At 40.2% G+C, this 17,438-nt stretch overlaps 1 protein-coding gene across 1 annotated transcript; it reads right to left on the bottom strand.

Moving 5' to 3' along the window:
• Positions 1–1,045: 1,045 nt before the first annotated feature.
• On the bottom strand, positions 1,046–3,938 carry LOC118980212 (guanine nucleotide-binding protein G(I)/G(S)/G(O) subunit gamma-11-like). The gene is given in 3 exon segments (XM_037036701.1): positions 1,046–1,091; positions 1,093–1,293; positions 3,787–3,938. Coding segments are annotated over 3 exon segments (399 nt in total).
• Positions 3,939–17,438: the final 13,500 nt, after the last annotated feature.

Below are 17,438 nucleotides of genomic sequence, written 5' to 3'. Positions count from 1 at the left end.
TTTCTCATCTCATATTTGTGCCGGAGTATTTGCTCACTGTGTGGAATATCAGGCTAAGTGTCTGGGTAATTTAAAATTGGGCAGGTTTTTGCCTCTTTCCATGATTTTTCTGCCTTGTTTAGTGTATGTAGGTAAATTGGAGTGAGTACAATGTATTTATCGTGTGAGTTCGCTGCACTCCGGTGGAAGAAGTAAACACAGAAACTCCGCTGAAGGGGTGACGGGGGAATTCATTCCTTGAGATTGCCTCATAGTGATAATCATTAAAGGGGGGACCTTTCGTCAGTTCAGCAATTACACCCTGTTTTATGATTACCATTCGGTAATCATCTACCACATGCTTGCTCATTCATCTATCTCTTGTCTAATGCATAACTCAGTAAGGAAATGTCCTGTTTTACAGATGAGGGAATGGAGGCTCAGAAAAGTTTAGTAACTGGCTGGGACTAGGCTTCAAACATAGAGTGGGCTGTCTTCAAATTTCTGTTTATATTGGTTGGCCTACCTCGCAGCAAATTCTGTGCTTAGGGAATTATGCCGTAGCAAGTGACATACGTAAGTGTCACTTTTAGTATATGTCTTTGACATGTTTGAAATATCCTGTTAATTTTAAAAGGAAATGTGATATTTCATTGGAAAATGGTCATATATAAATATATTTTCTTCAAAATACAGAAATATATAAGAAAATCCAAGGTCTTCTAGTTATTAAGTTATTAGGTTTTGTTAGTAACAGAACAAATTTAGCTAATAAATTATATATTTTGTGAGTACCTTAACTTAACTATATCAAGATCCTAGAGTACCTTTTAATAATGTACAGTACTGCAGTATACTAAATGTGTTTTTTTTCCTTCTTTAAAAAGCATGTCAGTTTTATTTTGAAAAAACTAAAAAAAAAAAAAGGAAAATATTCTTTAAATGCTAAAGCAATCTGCAAATCCAAAAAAAAAAGAAAGAAAAAGAAAAAACTAAAACAAGCTGTTCTTCCACTGAGGATAATGTTTCTCCCCAGGATATTATTTATGGAATAATATTTCATTATTTATGAAATAATGCAGCTGCCTTATTCTTTAAAGGGGTCCTTCTGAAATTCCTTTCAGCAGAGGATCCTCTCCAGAATGTTCTTCAATGTAGCTTTTTCTTTCTTCAGAACATTTAGACACCTGTTGTCTCTGCAACTTCACTACTTTGTGAAGTTGCTCAGCTTCCATCTTTAGCTTTTCTTTTTCTGGCAAGTCTTCGACGTGCAGGGCCCGAATCTTTGCCCCCAAACTGGGCCCGGGGGCGGGTCTGGAAGTGGAACGGCTGCAAATGCCTAAACGTGGTTTTTCAAAGCCAGGACACAGTATCAGGAAACTGAGGGAGTCCTCAGTGTTTACTTTAAAACGTCTACTACTTCCGCCCTTTATTTACCAGTCAGAGCTGTAGCGAAATATTTGAGATAAAACTTCCTGGCACCAAGTTACCCTCTCAAAGCGAGGTAAATAATCAACTCTATTCTGATCTCATGGAGCGGTCCTACTAAAAAATTTAATTATGGACTTTGGGTATGGAAAATATTCAGATGAGCTTTAATTTTACAATGCTCTGTAATTGGATTGGGAGACAAAGATCATTCACTTGATAAAGAGAAAAAAGAAAACTCTGTGGCTGTTGTTGCTTTCACCGTACAATTAAAAGTGACATAATTAGATATGGCTCTTTAGCACCCTGTTATAAGATACAGGTCTAAACCTATCCCCCACGTCATGAAACCAACGAGTTTCATTCCGTGGGCCCCAGCAGCCCTTTGCAGCGAAGCAGAAAAGCACGAACGGGGCTCTGGGCTCCTCTTCGCCTGAGCGGACAGGGTTCTTTCTCAAGCTCTAATAAACGCAGTGTGTCACCACTCCTTGTTTGGGTTTTCAAAGCCACAGCGTGACCCAGGTGCTCATCGTTTCCTAAACTTCCCTGATTGCAAGAATCACCCAGGTACCAAAGTGCCTTTTCCTAAGCATGTCATCCATAGATTCTAATGTAATAGATTGAGGTGGAGCCTGAGGACCTGAATTTTAGACAAATATCATAGGTCGATAGGCATAGTTGAGGTGCAAGTTTTAAAAAAGAGAGCAAAGCACCTATTCCTCCTCGGGGGTGTTATTTCTGAGTACCGGAAAGAGTAGGGGCTCGGCTATGTGACAAATTTCATCTAGCCTTCCTCATTTATGAATTTTTTAACCTCTCTTTCAATGTCTGCCTTAAAGGAAATACTAATATCTCTGTCTCAAATTTAAGTATTAAATATGAAAGAACTAGGCTCTTGCCTAGTTCAGTTTAGGCAAGAGCTGAGTGTAGCTTAGCAGTCACTGAGAGGTTGTTAGAAAAGCAGGATCTTGGGCCCTGCCCTGGGCCTGCCGGACCCCAATACACTTACTTGTGAGGAAGACAAATGAAATATAACTGTGTGTGGTGATGAATGTCATCTAGCCTTATTGTGGTGGTGGCTTTGCAATAGATACGAATATGGAATTGGTGTATGGTACACCTGAAACTAATATAACGTTATATGTCAATTAACCCTCAATAAAGGTGGAGGGAGGGAAATTAAGTCCCCTCTCCAAAAAGAAGATGCCCCGGATGATTTGTGTGCACGTTAAGGTTGGCACAGTGCCGACCTGTCGATGAGCAGGTGTCCACAAACTGCTAGGCTGTTTCTTTTTTATTATAGTCGCTATGCCAATAATGTCCATCCAACCGGGATTCAGTGGCTGTCACCACCATCTCTCTCTGTTGGTTTAAAACCACCAGGTACACTTTCAGCCCTTGCACAGTGGAAAGGCATTCGCAAACAGACAATGGCATGGGCTGGAAAATCAAGAGGCTACAAAAGGTAACTGAGGATTTCATGTTCAGGCTCTTGCTTCCGTTCAACGCCACAGGCGTGGAGATGACAACGCAGATCTTTCAACCTTTAACCATTATTTGTGAGCTGGTATGCACCTCACTGATAATCTCCTACACAGCTTTCATACCACTGAGCAATTATTGGTAGCAGGGGAGGCGTACAGCTAATAACTAAACTGGTCACTGCTTGAACAAAAATTTGAGGAAGGCTTCATAAAAGGCTTTTGAGTTGTCCTCACTTTCAGAGTTTATTACTGAACCCTGAAGAGTCAGAACAGGAGAATTAGGAAGAACCTGTCTTACCGCATCAAAGACATTTTCAGTAATTACCTGCACTGAGATGTGCAGTACATGTTAGTACATGACAAATGAAAATGAAGGCTATATTTTAAGCTTTGGAGGTGCACGTACTCAGGGGACTATGGGACGGGCTGACTGCTGCAATAATGTTTTAGCTGGAGAGCTTTTATTAAAACAGCAAATAAATTTAGTTCAATGTTTAAAAATATATTCTTAGAAATTTAAAGTTCTAATGTAAACTTTGTAATTTTAATCTAATTCTCAGGTTTTCTTACCCTTATACTTTATTTTGAATTCCCACACTTAAGAGATATTCCAGCCACAAGAAAAAACAGACTCGTTCAATGTCTGTGTTCCATAAAGCATGCGCTCCTTGGCAGAACGAAGTGAAATCTGGTATTTGTACGTGTCCCACCACTGAGTCGTTCCTTATACGAATATTCTTTTTGATTTTCCCTCTAGATTAGTGAACACCCATTCGCGGAGGCTTCTGATCACACCGAGCTCTGGAGCTGGGCCAGCAAGCAGCCTGCCGGCAGCCCCAGACACACCTTTCCCTTTTCTGTGCTCTTAGGACAAAGTGGTTCCGTGTCTTCTCACCTGCGGTTCCTAACTTCTTGGGGCAAGATCTGCGTCTGGAAAGAGTAGAACACGGAGGGGTTGTGCCTGGGATTCCACGCGGCAGGTATCTTCGTCACCTGATCATTTTCTTTAATATTGTAGAGGGAACGCTGCTGCTTTTGCTTCTCCATTTCAGTGAGCCAGATTCAGGAAAGGAAATGAGACATGCCCTGCTCGACACTGAGAGAGTAAAGGAGGAAGAAGCTTTTTTCGCCAAAATCAATGGGTCATTGAAGGATCAGTCCTCAAGAAAGGGGCTTTGCACCTAAAAGTGAACTATAAACCGTCCTTCATGGTTTGGGTTCAGTTGTGTGGTGCCTACATTCATACGTTGAAGTTCTAACCCCCAGGACATCAGAATGCAACCTTATTTGGAGACATGGTCTTTACAGAAGTAACCAGGTTAAAGAGAGAACACCAGGGTACGTCTGAACCCAAAGTGACTAGCGTCTTTAAAATCAGAGGGGATTTGAACACGCGCACTCGTAGAGGGAAGATGATGTGAAGAGACACGGGGAGAAGACAACTGTCTACGAGTTGAGGAAAGGGGCCTGGAACATGCCCTTCCTGCCCGGGAGGAACTAAGCTCTGCTGACATTGTTCGTGGGCTTCTAGCCTCAAAAACTGTGACACAATAAATTTCTGTTTAAGCCACACAGTCCGTGAAACTGCTACGGCAGTTCTAGCAAGGACATTCACTTCATGCGTCATTGAGAAGGAAAGTGGATGTTGTATCTGTCAGGGTTAGGGCAGCTAAGCTGTCTCCTATGTGCGTACATACTAAAAAAAACCAAAAAGACTATTCATTTAATGATTTTCTTAATTTTAACCTTGGCTTGCTTTTAGCTTAACAATAATAACTGTGTATACATTATAGTTATATTGCTCCAGTTCAGGGACACTTTCACTCATCATTACAAAGTACCTTCCTCATTCATTAACTGTTGATCTTCGCAGAAACCTTGAGCCAGACAGGAGCTTAGTGTATTACCCTCAAGACAGAAACATCAGGACGTGTCTTGATTGGGTGTGTATCAGGACAGAAACATCACTATCACCTTCTGTCTATAATCTGTGCTGATCTTCCATATCCTTATGGAACTGAGTGGGTTTTTATTCCCCAGTCAAGACTAAATGTGTCAGATAGCAACAGAAAGTAGAAAGTATCTCTTTTGGTTTGAAGAAATCGACTACCTGGTGAATCAAGGAAGAGATGGAACCAAGGCCAACCTTATGGGGAAACGGTGGATCTGAGGGGCACACCAGGGTTGGCATGTCCTCTCAAGTGCCCACTATCTTGCCCAAATGCCTGAGACCCCCACCCCTGGGAAAGGGTTCTTTTAGATCCCTTCTATAGGGCAAATGTCCCTGGGAGGGAATTATAGAGGGCACTAGAAGTTCCTTTGGACATTGTACGGGGAGAGGCTAGGATCTGGTGGGAAGGGGCACAGATGAACTATCAAATCACCACCAACTTCAAAAATGAAGCCTGTGATGCTAGAATGAGTAAGCGCAGCTCACAGTTGGACTCCAGCCTGTGTGGACCCCAGTAATGCTGAGCTTCCTTAGAAGGCCACGTCCTTTTGAGCTGAATGTCTATACAGAAGCCACTGGCTTTTCTGAAATGTAGAATTTATACTGGCTTTTGTATATACAACACGGGAGTTGGCCAGCTTTTTCTGTAAGGGTCAGATAATGAATACGGAGAATTTTTGGACACGAAGTCTCTTGGTGTCTGGTACAGCCATTTAGGTTTGCTGTTGCAAGTGAAGGCAGTCACAGACAATCTAGAAACAAATGGCTGTGGCTGTGCTCCTACCAAACTTCATTCACAGAAACTGAAATTTAAATTTCATGTAACTTGTATGGGTCAAAAAATATCCTCCCCCCCACCAATCATTTAAACATGTAAAAATCATTCTAGGCCTGTGGGCGCCACACAGACAGTCTGTAGGCTGCCTTCGGCCCATACGTCCTGCTTTGCCAACATCTGATATAACATAGTTTTCCCCCAAACACCTCAAGTCCATGCCTTCATAACTGAAATTGTTCTCACAGGTCATCTGGTTCAGGAGCTTCGGGGGAAAATTGTTCAGAAGCAGTGGGAGCCTTTCTTTAAACAGCTGCACCATCCTTCCAAATAACGGGCAGCTGCTCCGGTTGGATGGGGACAGGATGGAGAGCAGGCTGAGAGCAACTCTCGTTCTGCTCTTCCAGGCCCGAAAACACTTTCCAGAATCCACACGACGGTTTAAAATCACCGATTTAGTCTAAACCCACAGTGTTTCGAAGAGAAGTCCAAGATGTCAGAGTGACTTAGAGAACAAAGGGAGACAATCATTTATGTCCATTGATCTCTTCATGAAAGATAATGGGAAGTCTTTTTCAGCTCTGTTAAGAGTCCTGCTGTCTTGTTTAATTGCTAAGTGACTATGCTCTTATTACCCCCCTTTTAACTACTGTTTAATTGTGAAATCGTTTTAGACCTACAAAAAGGTTGTACAAATAGTAGTAGTTTTCTCATATATATATTGTAGAAAGAACTCTCATGTATACTTTACCCAGATTCATCCATGGTTGACATTTTGCCATGTACGTATATACACACGCATTTTTTTCTGAACTATTTGGGAGTAGGTCCCACACACCATGTCCTTTACCCTTGAATATTTCAGTGTGTATTTCCTAAACCCTATCGCTCTTTTTGACATGTAATTTTGCAGTGACAATCATTTTTATTGCAATAGAACCATCAAATTTATATTCTATCCTAGTCTTCCTTCCTACATAGTACATATTTATGTTTTTTGTATGCTATTGATTTTCAAATATTTTAGTCCAAAAGTCTCTCAATTTACCTAGCTTAGTAGTAAGAGTTTCCCAATCCCTGGTCTTCCTCGTGGCTTTTCCCCCTTACCACCCCCTGTACCTTATTTCTGCATTTCTGGTAACGAGTGATCATAAGTGAATCATAACTTCTCTCAGCACCCCGGCTTCAAACTTACCCACCCAGGGCTCAGCTGTTATCTTTCAATCCTCGTAATTACCCCTATATTCATATCACAATAGAGCACTGGGCATTTTGTTAGTTTTATTTCTGTTATTTACTTTTAGTTTGAGTGTAGAGTGGTTTGAGAAACTAAAGGAAATAGGAGTAGTAGAATTCGTGCATGTGACCAATGATTCCGAACAGTTTTGCTTTTTCTTGTGTCTTTCCGTGGTTTACATAGGCATTTGCTGAGGTCAGAAGACCTGCGTTTACGTTCCAGCGCTGCTATTTATCCAATAGGCAGTCACCTCACTTCCCACAGACACGTCTAAATCACACCTAACTTCTCTGTCCTGTAAAGACTTGCCCTGTATACTGTAAGGATTCTTTGAGGAGAGCTTGATAAAGTATATGTGAAAGGGCTTTAGAAGACATGTCAGAGTATTTTAAAACCATACATATTCAAGTATTCTGAGTTGGAGGGGGTCGTAGAAGTTTTCCAATCCAGCTGGGTCATCTTACAGATGAGGAAACTGAAAACCAGAAAGATTAAATTGCATGTTCACAGTCGTTAAGCTGTTCGGCGGAACCAGGCTTTCTGGTTCCTAAACCAGCGCTTTTTAAATCTCAGCAAACTGTCTTCCTAGACAGCATCTACCTCTCCGGCTGCTACCATTCCCCTCCCTACAGCACACTTTGATGTTGTGAAAACACAATCCCAAGAGTCAAATTTTTAAAAAACTACCAATTGTGTGGAGTCTAAGTAAGCAGACAAGTTTGCAAAGGGTGAGACACCTTAAAGAAAGCATACAAACACTACAGGTGACATTGAATTTTGTTTGACCATCTGTGAAATACCTGTCAGAAAATCATGCTCACTAAGGTGCAGGTTTTGTAAAAGTATCAACAGCTAGTATCTTTGTTACGTTGGAACGAATTATTGCTTAGTTCAAGGTCAATAGCGGCCAATATAACTTATTAACAATTGTTGTATTTCAATTGATTTCATTCTAAAGACACAAACACAGAATAAATAGGTCAGTAGTGGAATAGCCTGCCTGAAGCTCACCTCAATACTGACCGAAGAATTTAGACTTGAAATTATTAAAGCATAATTTTTAGGTGAAATAGGCAACACATTTGTTCGTAGCATTGAGGTTTGGAAGAAAATCCTTTTGGACATTAGGCCGAATTGACTCTGGCCATTCAAACAGAATTTCACTGGTAGACTTTAAGAAAGGTAAGAGGATGGCAAAGCTTGAAGCTCACAAATCTATGAAGATTTTTGAACTGTTCTGATAGAAAAGTCTTCACTGTGCAAACCTCACTATTGAATTCAAACTATTTATTCAAGTGGATTATCAGGAAGTATCACGAGGTTTCAATCAGAAAAAAGGCTGCGATACAAAGTTCAGGGCATTCATCATGGGGTATTGGAGCAGAGGAGAGCACCAAAATTTCTGTCAGGGCTGGGTCTTCTGTAACCACCACGCACAACAGATATTCCACTGTCCTTGGTGAAGGATTGACTGGCCAGGTCTGGGGTTTTACACACATATTTACAGGTAATAAATTTACAATAAAACTGAAAATTACTGAGTTCTCAGCCTCATCTGAGTTTGTGCCTCTAACTCACTAATCATGGAAGTTTGAACATGAGAAGGATAAAGTCAGTTTTAGGTTGTTATTGATCAATATCCGAGGCAAATTTTAAAAATAATAGAATTTGAATGCCTATTATTTTCAACCATGTAATTGGTTTTTCTCTCTTTAATTTAATAAAAAATCCCCCAAACATAAAAAAATATGGCAATCCTTTACTAATCATGGAGCTTAAATTCATAAAAGTTACTGTGGTTGGCAAAACCACTATGGCTAGAATCCCGATACACAAAGAATAAACAATGGAGCAGAAAAATTTATGTCACAAAAATATTGTGTTTCTAACTCCCTACACGTAAGTAGAAAGCATCCGCTCTAGAAACAAACCACATTTGCTGCCATTAAATACCTGGTCCAGTAGGGCCACCCTTTCCCTGAGTCTCCTTTATCCATTATTCAGGAAAAATTGCTGAGATCAAGTCATCATGTTATCAGATTGCAATGTAACTAGTTAATGCTTTTGAATTGGCCTTTTCTGTCTTGAAATGACTGTTTCTTTTACTTTGGCTTTCCTTTTCTTTTCTGCTGCTGCTGCTTCTTTTTTTAGCAAGTCTCAGCAAATGCTTGTGTAATAACCAGCCTTTTGCTATCTTGATGGTTACGAGACGGGAGAGAGGAGGGAGTCTGGTCTTGAAGGCAAACACAGAGAGGGTGGGGCAAAAAACCGAGCTGGCCGTGACCCACATTTGGTGCAAGTCCTCTGAGCTGGGTCGTGCTACAAGGAAGGGAGCGGAATGGAGACACACATTTTTATAAACCAGTCATGCTTTTTAATTTTTTTGAATCTCAAAACCCTTAGGTCAGATTCCCTCCAGATTCTACTAATTCAGAAATAGGCCCAGGAGATAGAAGGTGGTTTGATCCTCAACTTGACTAGTGGTTAAACTAGGTTTGAAGGAAAACTTTTTTTAGCAAAAAATGAGATAGTTTTTAATTTGTATGGAAATTACCTTAATCACTGATTTTTTGATTCAGGATAATTTTCATGAATGTAAATATATTACATCTTATAACATATATAACAAAATATTATTTTTTCTTTTGAAGTCCGCACTTTACAATGTTTATATATTTTGTTATTTTATTTTATTTTAAAGATTTTATTTATTTATTTATCTTTAGAGGGGAAGGAGAGAGGGAGAGAAACATCAATGTATGGTTGCCTTTTGTGCATCCCCTGCTGGGAGTTGGCCTGCAGGGAACTGGACTACAACCCAGGAATGTGCCCTGACTGGGAATCGAACCGCAATCCTCTGTTTCGCAGGCCTATTTTGTTATTTTAAAAGTTTGTGTTGCTATTCTCCATATCTTATAATTATCTATACATAAAGTTAATGTATCTAAAATATATAAAATTATCTTTATCTAGTCACTTTACTAGATGCCAAAAGGTAAAAAGTAAAAAAGTATGTTCACACTAAAAAAAGGTTTAAGGATTATTACATATTATCATATAATAATTATTTAGAAGGTCTGACCAGCATCCTAATAGACAATAAAGAGAAGTATTTTAATATCAAAGAGAAAATATAGGCTCTGAAGATCATATTGTCCTTTGATAGAAAATCTTAGAGAAATAATTGAAGGAAAATATTTATCCTGAGGCCTCTCCCTTACTTCCTGCTTTGCTCTGACCTCTGTCAATTGAAGATAACCCCATCTAAACAGCCAACCTGATTTTCCACCCAATGGCAGGGGAGGAAGCTAGTTCTGAGAGATTGGATGCCTATGGGGGCCTGCAGGAGGCCTAATACACCTGCCTGTTTTATGGACTGGAAGCACGGTGAGCCCACCAGGCCTCAAGGGAGGCGGTCCAGGAAGGATCGTAAGGGCTCTGCCTCTGCACCGTTAAACCCACCCTGGCCTTGTCGTTAATTAAAGGAAGATCTGTTCTTGCGCTGGGGAAAAAGCAAAGAGAGGATGAAGAAATAAACAGAAAGAGAAAGAAAGTAAATATACTGCCTCTGGGAGAGTAGAGCAGAAGTCCTCTTCATTATTAAAATATAAGAGCAAATGCATAACACCACCACTCCCCAATCCGCAATAGTTGGAAAAATAAATAACCGCCGTTGTTTCAGAGCTGACTCCATATTTTTACATGTATTTTGTTTCATCAGGCAGTATTTATTTCAAAGTCCAATTATGTCCACAATTAAGTTTGGAGACAGACAGCTAGTCAAGTTTAAAGAAATAGCACTTGCTGTTTGTTTAGAGTCCAAATATCTATCCTGAGGAAGGTGGTGAGCAAAGAGAGCTTAACTGTCTCTTAACTAACCTCTGGTTGTAGCTAGATAATGCTAAGTTATCTAGGGGTAAATACAAGATTCCCCTTACATTCCTACTGGCAACACGCTATTATTTATTGACACAATTAGAGGAGAGGTTTCTGTTTAGGTGGGCATGCTCTCTCTAGAAGGATAGCCATAAAACAAAACAAAAAACCTTGCTTCCATTCTACACCAATTGCAAGGGGCTTACAGCAGCTCCTGAATCAATTCTAGTACTCACGCCTCCAGTAATAACATCTCCCACTGGATATGTAAAATAAAGAGGAACCAGATGTAGCTGAACACTTGAAATGGCAGTGCATGCCCTGGCTAGAAAGATATAAATACAGAGCTAAAGGACATCTTACATCCCAAGTGATCAGATCAGCCCAGAAGAGTCTTGTCATACAGAAAGAAAAGTGGCAATCCCCTTGAACTTGGTGGGGAACAAAGTGATTGACTCATGATTTCCTGATCCCAAACTTTCAACATGATGAGATGGGTTATTTGAGTGCCAAGTCTTTCCCAGACACACCAAAAACACACTCAACAACCCAGGGGAAAATAAACGAGCAAAAGATTTGAACAGATACTTCACACACACAAAAAAGATGATTAACATCACTAGTCATCGGGGAAATGAAACGTAAAACCTCTATGCGCCCATTAGAAACACTAAACCCCTAAAAACTGACTACACCAGGAGATGATGAAGACACAGAGCAGCTGGAACTCTCATACATTGCTCATGGGAATGCAAAACGGTGCAACGACTTTGGGAAGCAGTGTGGCAGTTCCTTTAAAAATTAAACATAACACCCATATGTCATTTCGTTCCTATTTACCCTAGAGAAATGAAAACTTCTGACTGCACAAAGACTTGTATGTGAAACTCCTATCAGTTTTATTGGTAATAATAAAAAATTGGGAACAACCTCCATGTCCATTAATAAAGACTGGATAAATAAATTGTGATACACCCACATCATGGAATACCACTCAGCAATAAAAAGGAAGAGATGATTAATGTTCACCACGACATAGATGAATCTTAAAATGAGTAGCTGAGTGAAAGAAGCCAGGCAATAAAGAGCACTTATGAGGTGATACCATTTGTATAACATTCCAAAAAACGTTCATTAATCAGTAATGACAGAAGGTAGATCACTGGTTCTCTGGGAAAAGGGCTGGAAGCAGGGAGGGATTACAAAGAGGTGCAGAAAACTTCTGAGGCTGATGGAAAATTTTGTGTTCTTGGCTGTGGTACATGCGAGCGTTTAGATGGGTCCAATTATACTCCTAGGTGTGTGTGGTTTGGTCCACTTCATAGACACCTCACTAAGATTGGGGAAAGACATCTTGAGAAACCTAACACTTCAGGGCATTTAGATTTAGGAAATTAGCCTCATTCCAGGAGACGAAATCTTTCTCACTTCGAAGGCATATACCACGAAACCTACTGTGTTTGGGAAATTGTATATTTACAATTATGTGTGTGTACTACGTATTTATTGAATAAGGTTATATATTTAATTCTTACTGATAAGTGCAGTGTAACCAGCGAATAGTAACCACAGACTTGCTATGCAGGTTTTGTGGATGGTGGTTGCTGAGGCATCGACCTCAGGGTCCATTTCTGTATCGTGTTTGGTTTGCAGAGTTTTCGGAAATTCCACACTCATACAGACAAGCAACTTCAATGGGTGTATATATTTTTAACTTTATTTTTGTCATTGGCACTATTACAGATGTCCCCCTTTCACTCCCTGCTCCTGTGCCCACCTCCACCCAACCCCTAACCCCATTCCCTCTGGCCATCGCCACACTGTTGCCTGTGTCTTGTCAGTGCCCATTGTAAACTGAGTATTCTCTTCCATTAAACTGACCAAGAAGCTTGACAGAGTGTTAATGTTTGCCTCTAAGAGGAATCACTAACAATACTGAAAAACTGATTTCATTCCTTACCAAAAAAGGCAGGCAAGAAGCACCGAAAATGTTCAGTAAGTGTTAGAAAAATTTGATGTGAGCGTATCACAACTCAGTCTGTCATGCACTTACTTGTTATTGCACAACTTTTACCCCATGGTAAGCTCACATAAAGCAGACATACCTGAGTCTCTCCTGATATTTCGCAATGGTGCACACAGGTTGTAACAGTGTTTTCACTTGTACCATTTTATGTGTTCAGACATGTGAAACTCTAAATTAAAACTGAAAGGAGAAAAAGCTGAGTCAGACCCAAGTAACAAACTCAATAGGCAGAGAAGCAATACAAGAAGTTCAAATATCTAATCCAGAAGGCAAAGATGACGGGGTTTTGCAGATGTAATTAATGTCCCTGGTTAGTCAACTTTGAGTTAATCAAAAGAGAAATTATTCTCAGTGGGCCTGACTTAACCAGCTGAGCCATTTAAAAGAAGACCTGGAGATCAGAAGCAGAATCCAGGGACTCTTCTGTGGGTCTTAAGCAAATAAGCTGTGAGGACTGAATACTGTTAACCACCGCGTGAACTTGGGGGAAGACCAGAGCTTCAGACTGAGACCCTGGCCACAGTCAGTGTCTTGAACTCGCCAACAGCAGAGGACCCAGCTAAGCTGTGTCCCATGGCAACTTGTGATAATAAATGCGTGATGTTTTTAGATGCTAACTTGTGGGAATTGTTATTCAGCAATAGAAAATGAATGCAGATGCTTTATTCCCAGGCCAATAAGTACTGCGAACATTTCAGGACTATCATTCAGTCTTACAAATTCTTTAAGCCCAGAAGTACAGCTGAAAGCAATCTCAGGTCGTAAAACTCAGGGCAGCTAAAGGAAAAACAGGAAGAGTCATTCACAATTATATAGTAAGAGTCTGAGGAAGGTACTAAATAACCCTAAGCTCCATGCAAATATGAGGTAAGCCACCAACTTAAATTGGCCTCCTATGAATTAAAAGTTGATTTAAAACATATTCAGCTGTGTTCTGTTATTATTAAACAAATTTAGCCTATATATATATATATATATATATATATATATATATATATGAAAATTACAAAGGCTAAAACACGACTTTACAGTGGAGGCACATGCGGGGCACCACCCTAATCAAGTGGCCCAAGTTGACATCACCAGTCATGGGACCAATTGAAATCCCGTGTCAGGGAATAGGGTGTAATGAAGAAAACACAGCATTGCTTCCACTATGTCCCTGCCAAAGGTGCACGTTACCTAAATGTAATTATGAGGAAACATCAGGCAAATCAAAATGGAAGGACCTTCTACAAAATAACCGACCTGCTACCTCCAAAAGCTTCAAGGTCATGGAAGCCAAGACAACACAGAAGAGCTGTTCTGCAGCTGAAGGAGACTGAAAGACATGCCAGCCAAAGGCACTGTCTCATCCCAGACCGGCTCCTTTTGCGGTGAAGGACACTGTTGGGAGAAGGGGCAGAACCCAAATGGGCATCTGAGGGTTGTGATCACATATCAGTGTTAATTTCTTGACTTTGATGGTTCTTTGTGGTTGTTATGGAAGAAAACGTCCTTGTTTGTAACAATTACACATTAAAGTATTGGACATTATAGGACATCATATTAGCAATTTACTTCCAAAGAGTAAGGGGAACCTGATGAAGCATTTGACATGTAATCAATTCAGGGCTGTGTCTGGTTAAGATACAGTAAGAAGGTACCATAAGACCCTGAGAATGGGGCTGCCTGATCAAAACGATAGTGAGAGAAAACCTCTGGAAGTGAGGCTAGGACAGGCTCTGTGCTGAGGAAGCTAGTGATGATATCATCACATTAGTCCAAGGAAGGGAAGTCAGTACCCTGGGTGCTGTGCTGCTTCTGGGGGCGGAGGGGTGGGGGTGAAAAGGATCTCTGGCTTGGTCTGCCTCTGGTTAGGAAGATAAGATCAACACTGAAGTACCAATGAGTAAGAGGGACGTTAACATTTGACAGTATGATTATATTATCTATTCCGACAAAACAATTATTTCTGCAGGAACAACGTAAAAATTCCTTCCCGGAAGACACCTACCCCCAGTCACGAGACTCTTGTATGACTAGGTAGCATGTACTCATAAAATGAGATTTCTCTGGCAAAGGAAATTCACATTCTCAGAACAATAACCAGAGGTTCACAATTCAAAGTAGAGTATGTTCAGAGATTACTCCCTTATTTCATCTGCTCCACGATAAGCCAAGGTTGGGAAAAGTAAGACCTGAATAAAACTCCATTTCTTTCCAATCAAATTACTGACTTTCTTTTCTTGTGTCCCCCTCCCACCCCCCCCCGCAATATTCATCTGGTAAAATATCAAAACTTGCTGCACCTCACAGAAAGATTATATCAGTATCTTATCTGTCTATCTTATTAGACCATTCAGATCATGTGGCATAGTTATTATTCTAAGTTTAGAATGAACTCATTTGAATATTTCCCAAACTTCTCAGACAAAAAAATAAAAATGTTAACATGATTTTGAAACATAACATTTAAAGGAACAATTTTCAACATGTGACACCGTTAGAAGGTAATACGTCTTTTCTACTCTAGTTTTAAACAGGGAGGGTTTGTGTTTGTTTGTTTTAGCCACTTCCTCTCTTCTCTTCCTCTTCGGCACTTTGCTGCCTGTCTAGTCTATTTATTCTTGATATCGTCTTGATCACTCTTGGCCATGTTATAAAGACCAAGAGTAGAAACCAGGCCCACCGCGGGCGGGGCATCAGGGGTCAGGGGTGGAGGGAGAGACCCTGTATTTATTCTAGTCCTAATTGGACCAGGTAGTGGATTAACGTTTGGCATTCAGTAACAAGCCGGTAGGAGAAGAAAGATACTTTAACAACTAATTACAATCAAGTACAGTAAATGGATGGGGAAAATACCTAATGATAGTATGGTACAGAGCACACAGCCCAGGAGGGTTCTGGAGTGATGAAGGGGCTGGGAGAGGCCACATAAGACTCCTCCAGAAAAGTGATATCAAAGGGAGACCTAAGGGGTAAGTAGGAATTAGCTAAAGATAGGTGATAGGGTGGGGGTGGAGGTGGGAAGCAGCAAGATTAAGGGTGAAGAAAACAGAGACAGACAATCCGGCAGTTTGAAAGCAGCTAGGCAGACCAGCTCTACACTGAGTTGTATGCGGGGCTTTGGCGAAGAAACTTACAGCACGTGGTGTCCTGGCAGGATTCTTTTCCCATTTACTCAGTGACTGCTCCTCCCCCGCTCGCAAACAGCAGCCACAGTCAGCCCTATTTCCCACAGATCATGTGTCCCAGAATTCTGTTGTTTTGGAGACAGAAATACAGTTAAAAGCCATTGTTTAGCTTGTTAAGTGGAACTTAGGGCTTTGAAACCTAAAGGTCATTTTCTTTCTACTGCTAGTATTGTGTTTCCTATTTTAGGAAGTTAAATCAAATAAGCATTTCCCCAGCCCTTCCTAAACATTTAGTAATATTGTACTAGCCTATGTACTAACCTATGGCTAATGAAACAACTAGCAGAAAATTCTCAAAAATATCACACACTGCTGAAATAATTTCCTTTGGTTCCAAATTGACCTCTTCTTGTGTTCCCTCGCCTTGCGAGTAATTAACTCGTCTCTTCTTACTTGGCGGTGTAAGAAGAGAAGAGCTAGGCAGTGTAAGAGCCTCTGTAGTCATGCCAAGGTAATAAATAAATAAAAAATCTTTAAACTATATGTGCTTGCAAGTGTCATTTGGCCTCTGACCTGCCACCCCAGCCACACGCTTTTCATTCAGCTGGGAATTAGGTGAACAGTAGTTGGACCAACTCAGTGAATCATAAAACCTGCTCATTAGAGCAGGAAACGTGTTTTTGGCTTTGCCCTCATTCCCACGTAATGTCTTGATAAATTCTGACCATACGGTTTGAAAAAAGTAAGTTTTTCCAATATTTAAATCCATCTTTCTCTTAGTGTCTTATCACACTCAAGAACTCAAATGTAGGGTTATATATTTGTTAATAAAATATACGGGTCTCAAAACCAGCCATGATCTTCCAACAGTTCACACACTTGTTCTAACTTTCTCAATAAAAATCTAAACTAACACTTATTTTTCTTGAAAATTACTTTTTCTTTAATGGCTTACCCTCAACTTTACTTGGTAAATGATAAAAAGAAAAATATTTTTAAATGCAATTGTCTTTCAAGGGTGCAAATTGGTGTTTCAGCATCTGTCTGCTTTTACAACTGGGAGGCACAGATCAGAGGTGGTTAAATCTCTACTGTTTGAGTAATGGATCAGATTTCAGACAAAATTTTCTCCTGTTGCTGTCTTTCACATCTTCCATAAAGTGAGGCCAGCGAGAACTTTCCCGTTGTAAGAGAAATAAGACGAAAATTTTGTTACAACTTTACTGCCTGAGAACAACAGTATTGCTATTCTTCCAGGAGTGCTATAAAATGCAGTTCTCCAGAATTACAGAAGTTCGTCATTTGTCCACTATTTTAAGGGAAATAAAAGGATCGATCTCATGTATTTAGCATCTGTTCTCACTTAGTACCTTTAGGGCCTCAATCTAGCTCCTACACTAATTCGATGTTATTTTCTTTTTGTTGGAGAATCAAAAGTGGTGTTTTCCCCCTTTTGGTACTTTGCTCTATGGTATCATGGCAGAAAAATTCAAATGTGACCCAAAGATCTTCTGAAATGTCTAAATTAGATTTTTCCTAACAGAGGAAATACTGAACTAGCTCTAC

This window comes from Sturnira hondurensis, unplaced genomic scaffold, assembly GCF_014824575.4.
Source record: "Sturnira hondurensis isolate 20B ecotype Veracruz unplaced genomic scaffold, ASM1482457v3 Scaffold0001872, whole genome shotgun sequence".
NCBI lineage: Eukaryota > Metazoa > Chordata > Mammalia > Chiroptera > Phyllostomidae > Sturnira > Sturnira hondurensis.
Note: the sequence above shows the minus strand (reverse complement) of the source record. Positions and strands in the feature narration are given on the sequence as shown.